Here is a 7,132-nt window from a genome sequence, read left to right as displayed (position 1 = left end):
TACGTACAAGATACTATCTTGTACGTACAAGATACTAAGTTGTACGTAAAAGATACTATCTTGTACGTACAAGATACTAACTTGTACGTACAAGATACTAACTTGTACGTACAAGATAAATTAAATTATATAGTGGCCCTAATACGCCGCCGTAACTGACACATTCCAGGGGTGGATACCTTGGTGTCCCATACCTTGATGTCATTGCGCTAGATACACTGTACACGACGATACCGCAAGGGTTCCATGGATGTACTCGCGAATGCCGATGTCATCATAAACCATTCAGACAGTTCTTGCTTCCTTACGTATATGCTTGTTTTGATGGGAATTCCCGGTGGCGCAGATTATGACGCAGATCATTTGAGAAGATGCCTTCACGAATCACGAAAATGAGCATACTGTACTTATTCCAGTCAGACGGAAGTGAACAATTGCAAAAACACGTGACAGGATTGGTGCACACTAACGACTTTTCTGTCACTCACAGTGTCACAAGTGTCAGTCGGGGCATGGACATATCTACGAGTGATCATGGACAGATCTACGAGTCATCATGGACAAATCTACCAGTGGTCATGGACAGATCTACGAGTGATCATGGACAAATCTACCAGTGGTCATGGACAGATCTACGAGTGATCATGGATAGATCTACCAGTGAGCTTCTATTAATCCCTCCATGACCTAACAGCAGACCATATCGCATATCATTACGCGAACATTGACAGAAAAGTAAGCCTAACATCAGTCAAGGTATGTCTTACCACACCAACTACAAGGGTAATACCAACACTACCGTGGTTTATAGACATTGAGAATACTATTATAATCATTAACCAAGTTCAAAGAAGTAATATCAACAGGATTTTCCAGATGACACGGAGTAAATATCTTTTGTAACTGAAGAAAAATACTAAATTGTCTCCTCCTGTTTTTGATAGTGAAAAAAATACCATTTGTCAGCGGTGGATCATCTTTAAAGATATGTATTATTACTTTCGTAATTTTCCAAATGATAATACGTCTGGGTGCTGAGTAACAAAAGTTACTGGTGCTTTTGTTTAATTCACAGTCGCGAGAAATATACCTCACGAGATGAAATATAACTGGTATTCATCAAGAAACAAGAAAAATTTAATATGGAATATGAATTTGATCAGTAAAGATTTTAGAAATTCAAAATATTTCATCAAGTAAACACCGCGTTATGCTATATTGTGAGCCGATTTCTCTATACAGAATACATGTATCACTTTTTTATTTCTGCTTTGTCTCTATCACTTCTTCTTCGTACTTGACGGATATAAACGTATCTTGCAACCTTGCTTTTCAAGGTAAACAGTGGTGAGATTGGTGTGTTGAAGCCATAGAAAGAAGAAACACAGGTTACATAAAAGTATCTTTATTGGATAGTGTGGGGTATAATACACGGACAGAAAATAAATCAGGTAAGTCGTGATAATTTAATGCTAGAGGGGAAGGAGAATAGGAAGTTGTTTTTCGCCGACTTATTTAGGCTTCCAAGTCATACTTAATCAACGTTAGAACTTACGATACACCCAACTCATGTCTTATAACGTTTTTATCGTTTTCTTATTTAAGAGGGAAATTCTTTCCATGCCTTTAATACATAGATAACGGAAGTTTTTCAAACGGTTGAAAGTAATCGTTTTGGAAATGGAAAGCTACACCTCTTTCACATAGAGTCTGTAATATAAAGATCAGCTTTCTTCCAACAAAAGTGAAATCTATGTATTGTATTATGGAATCACATATGTCTAGAACGAAATATGTACACGATTTAAAGTTAGCATATTTTTACCATCATCACTATCGTTGGCAATTACAGCACGAGTCATTTAATCCGAATTGGTCCACATACATAAAATGGCATAGTTTAGTGATAATGTCATGGAAGGAAGTAGCTTTGTAAGGAAGATGATTATGAAAACCTAATTCCAGTTATGCCTACTCATTACCTGATACATTACACGGCAATCTTGTCACTGTTGTAATATGTCTGTATTCCATACTCGCTCTTATATAGAAATACTTCAACAGTATTGATGATGGCTTATTATTCAATAACAACAATTGCAATAAAATTTATTTCCTATACAATATGACATCAACTAGTTTCATGTTTTATTTATCAAAGTAATGGTGTCATCGTCTTGGCTCCAATTCTGTTACCAAGGCGTCACTTGACCTTTGACACTGCTGTACCATGACAACATTGGCCATATATGGAGCCAGGTCCTCTGGACAGAGTTTACAGAGGGACTGACCAATTTGTAATTGGTAGTGACCTATCGGGCACTCGAGACACTCCATTTGTCCTTCCTGGTCCTGATACATTCCTATTGTACAATAAGCACACGACGTCTGCGAGGACAAGGGGTTGTACTGTCCTGCATGGCACGGTTTACATTGTACACCCCCACTCTCGTCCAGGTATGTCCCCGGGGGGCAGGGGATGCACAAGGATTGGTTGAATCGGTCCTGATACATGCCTAACGTACAGTATTTACACTGAAGTTGCCCTTGTTCATCCTGAAATGTACCGGGGACGCAGGGATTGCAACTTCTCTGATCCTGTTCGTTCTGGAAAGTTCCTGAAGGACACGGCATGCACCCAGCGTAAACGTCATCTGAGGACCGGAAGGTACCACGAGCACATGAAACTGTTGTAGGAATAAAAAGAGCAAACATGAGATGCGTTGATGTATGTCATACAAAAAACAACTTTTTTATGGACCTAATATATTTCCGTGTCACTCCTGTAAAACGGTAAACGAATTTACCCTACCAATGGCTTATTTTGACCTATTTGACTGATACTCTGCTTTATGAAAAATATATTAGTCTCTTCGTTCAACCTACATCTGCGCTGTGATTTGGAGTCGAATAAATAGACTCACATTTGCTTCGCGAAATAAAATGCCTGCCAGAAATACATACGGTATCACGTCTCCTAAAAGTGAAGTCACATTCAACCATGGTATCTCATCAAAAATAATATTATGTTGGTAGCTACACAATTAATTCCGATTTTCCGGAGAAGGGATAAAAGAATTAAATTTTGGTTTTACAGTTTCTTTTTAAAAAGTCCGATTTCGCTAATGACTGACCTGTGACAACCACATGGAATGAACAGCTGACCTCTCCTGCATCTGTATTGTAGCTGATGACCCGGATGCTACTGTTGCCTACTGGGAAAAGAACGCCTTGGGACTCCGCCACCCATGAGGGCTCAACACGCCATTGGTCACTATATACTATGGACGGGAGCGTCACATGTACCAAAGGGACTCCATCCGGGACCTCTACACGTATGTCGGCCGGACATGTCGGCACCAGTGCTAAAACACAAGGTTCTGTTACAGCAAACACATACAGTTTTAAATAATATTATGTGATTTTGTCATTATTCGTGCTAATTTGATATGACTAAACTTCGACATCTAACTCACCAATACACGTGTGTCTGTCGGAGGTCAGACGTGTTCCAGGTTTGGAACAACCACATATGTAGGATCCCCAGGTGTTCTCACACTGATCCTCGCACTGGTGCTCTCCGGTGTAACACTCGTTAATATCTGGTTATAGAACACAAGTTTCACAAAGCCTAGCTAGGTCATGATATAATATAGAATTTTTTCAAAACAATCTTGATTGTCGCTTTATGTATATTTATTTGTGAGATAATTGTAATATAGAAAATGTCGATGTATTTTATTAAAACAATCGATTAGTAATGGTCTGTCAAAGAAAGAAGAAAGATGGAAGAAACAATGTCATGACTTTAGCTGTGTTACAAGACTATATTAACTTATTTCATATAACATGTGAAACATTCAAATTTCTCTTAGAACCAACTATCTTTTAATTTAACATTTTTAAATGTTCGTGTTTTCGTTCGTTTTTCAAATCAAAGTCGAAGTGATTTCCAAACTATATGGTAGTTTCCATATAAATTGCAAGAAGTAGTTCAAAGAATGAGACAATATAGTTCATAAATTCTTAGATAACACGACAGCTTTCGGCAATGTTAACTGAACTTAATTCATTTGGTTTTTGGAGTTGACAATGTAAATTGGTTACAAGCAGATGTCGGTTGACATTCAACGGCTTACAAAGTAAATGAAATGCATGCATATACCACTAAAGACTTCTCCGCTAGCATGAGAAACCTTAAACAAACGTACCTGTACAGTATTTGTTGTCCCAGTGGAGTTTGAATCCCTCTCTACATGCACATTTATAGGATCCCTCTAAGTTGATACATATTTCTGCACAATAGTGGTTGCCATACATGCATTCGTTGATATCTGTCCGATGAGATATCCCAATAAAATAATTAATTGACATGTAGTCTTTGTCTCCGAAAGATATATGACTAAAATAATTTCTATCTCTAAAGTTGTCCCTCAGTATATTTCAATTTCCATTCCAATATAACCAAACACAAAAATAACAGATTGTGAAAAGATGGACAAATATTCTGTCATAACTATTTAATTGTCATTAGATATTTTTGACATTATTTATATTTTTTATCTATAGCATGACTGTAAGAAACTGTGAAGTAGCACATGGGTTTTTGCTGTTTGAATGTTACGCCATTAGTTTGACGTCTATTTCCTTAATCCTGTAACGCGTGTCTATGTTGTATTACCTGTACAATTCTTCTTATTGGTGTGGAGGTTGAAGCCTTTCTCACATGCGCAATAGGACGACCCTTTGGTGTTTACACAAATCTGACCACAGCCGAAGTTTTCTTCCTCCCCTTCATCACATTCGTTGATATCTAGGAACGAACGTCTTTTATCAATCTTAAATAACTATTTGTTTTCAGTGGTGCTTATAATACCAAAATCTCTATGAACTACCTCATGACCATCTAAAGCAGTTATTTTCGGTAGCAAAACTACTATAATTAATAATTATCTTAATATATTTTCACTTAAAGCATAATTTTACAGTAGTACTTCCGGTACTATGATACATCTACATTAACTGGTAACAATCTTCATATTCTGATGTATATGATAACAACTAAAGGATTATTTCCGGCTACGTCTTCAACTCAACAATAGCTACTTCCGGTTAAAAGCAATTCTATAAAATGTACTTCCTGATTTATCATTACTATCATCTGGTTTACAGAATCATTACTCTATATACATGTATTACCGAGTTGCATTTTTTTTCACAAAAAAAAAAAACAACAAAAAATGGTCTTAGATAATTTGGTGGGCTTTTTACTGCATTTAGTTTACAATGTCATCATTGCCAGGTAAGTTAAGAACTGAAAATATATGTAGACCTTGACAAGTAAATAAGTAACATTTTGTGTGAACTTGGTTTGATCGGACTATTGGAATCGGAAAACTCTTTAAAATATAAATGACGAAATTGTCAAAAACTCATTTGTAAAATACTAATTACGTCCACAAAAATATCCGTGAACCGATCTTAAATCCGTAGATATCAAAATCATCGGAAGGACATACTGCATCGATTTAATGCAAACAATCAGAGACAAAATAAGTAACAACAAAATCAAAAAGTAGTAACAGGTGGTAAAATTTGACATTTAGCGAACTTTTTAATGTGATATATTTTGTGTTAGCATGTAATAAAACAATGTTAGATATGGAAATTCCCTATAACAACATATCTTCAGATTTTATACTTTTTGATTCATAGCTGTTTTCGTTTTTTAGCTTTTACGTCATGGGGGCCATATTTGATTTTTCGACCTACTTGATTTTATTCACTGCACATCTTCAGATACATGGCGTTTAAATTCTAAAATAGTTTTTATCTAATGTCTTTTTATTTAGCTTTTAGAGCGTAAACAAAAAACACAATACTATGTTACATTTTGGCGGGAAGATCTAAGGTTTTTTTTCTTTTCAAAATACCATAAAACCTTAACCGGAAGTGCTACCAAGAAATCAACGACATCAAATAATTGACATTCTGCTTTGATCTGAAAAAGAAATTTTGTATGATAAATAAATAAATAAATAAAATTGGTGAACTTTGACCCTAAAGCGAACTTTTCATTCGACCTTTGATCTAATTACGGTATATTAGAAAAAAAGTTTTCAATACGATCTTCATCATTTTCTCATTATTACATCTCATCCATTCATATCCTTTGTAAATAGATTGATATATAACAACTTTAAATATAAATAATTAATTTCCGGTAAATATGTCAGGGAAGATAACTCTCATATGAAAAAAATAAAATGGAGACTACTCAATTCGATATATTCTAATATTCAGTAGATCTAACACAAAAATTACTTGAAAAAATAACAACAACAATGAAACCTATAAAACGCATTCAGTTGCAGTGATAACCTTTTCAAGTTATAACATGCACACTGTATTTTGGTTTATAGCAGAATCATAACTCTATATTACCGAGTTCCAATTTTAACCTATTTTTAGTTAGCTTCTCACAATAGCCTGGTATATAAAACTTTTACCTTTTACTGGTATAACGTACCTCTACAGAAGTCATCTCCGGTTAGATCTTCAGTAAAGCCCGCCATACACACACAGTCGGACCGGTTAACCTTGCCGGTTCCATTAGTCGTGGACATCGGTGGACACTCCACACAACTATCGGTGTCGTTATCGTGGTACTGGCCTATATCACACCCTGTGTAACAGACATGACAACTATAAAATTGCTGTTATCACCAAAACGCAGAACCTTTATCCAATGGTAAAAATATACAACTTAAGTTAAAACAAACAAGAACTTTTCTTTCTTTACTGCCATTTACCCCGACATCCGTACACTCCTTCCTTCACGTAACCCTGGTAACAGCTACAGTCGTAACCCTGCTGTCTGTTGGTACAGATCTGGTCACACTGATTGGTTGTGTTGGACAGACATTCGTCCAAATCTGAGACAAATAGATGGGACAGAAGAAATTAAGGACAATGTATCAATTTCTATACATGTCATAGAGAAACCAATGTTATGTATGAAAGGCGAAACGACGTTGTTATCACATTTCCTTTTTGTAGTAATAAAAAAGCAACAATATGTCACTTCATGATGGGGAAGACAACACATTAAACCTTGTATCCAGTATACAAC

General features: G+C 35.9%; 1 protein-coding gene across 2 annotated transcripts in view; it reads right to left on the bottom strand.

The window, feature by feature from the left end:
- Positions 1-1,389: 1,389 nt before the first annotated feature.
- LOC138327553 (fibrillin-2-like) overlaps positions 1,390-7,132 on the bottom strand; it is a 51,057-nt gene continuing 45,314 nt past the window's right edge. For both annotated transcript variants that reach the window (XM_069273726.1, XM_069273727.1), the window contains 7 exons: positions 6,813-6,935; positions 6,530-6,685; positions 4,682-4,813; positions 4,212-4,334; positions 3,477-3,602; positions 3,135-3,365; positions 1,390-2,687 (listed from right to left, as the gene is read on the bottom strand). In XM_069273726.1, the coding sequence (XP_069129827.1) occupies positions 2,170-2,687; positions 3,135-3,365; positions 3,477-3,602; positions 4,212-4,334; positions 4,682-4,813; positions 6,530-6,685; positions 6,813-6,935 (1,409 nt within the window). In that variant the 3' untranslated portion in view covers positions 1,390-2,169. The remainder of the gene's footprint in view (positions 2,688-3,134; positions 3,366-3,476; positions 3,603-4,211; positions 4,335-4,681; positions 4,814-6,529; positions 6,686-6,812; positions 6,936-7,132) is intronic.

Source organism: Argopecten irradians, chromosome 7 (genome assembly GCF_041381155.1).
Source record: "Argopecten irradians isolate NY chromosome 7, Ai_NY, whole genome shotgun sequence".
Classification (NCBI taxonomy): domain Eukaryota; kingdom Metazoa; phylum Mollusca; class Bivalvia; order Pectinida; family Pectinidae; genus Argopecten; species Argopecten irradians.
Note: the sequence above shows the minus strand (reverse complement) of the source record. Positions and strands in the feature narration are given on the sequence as shown.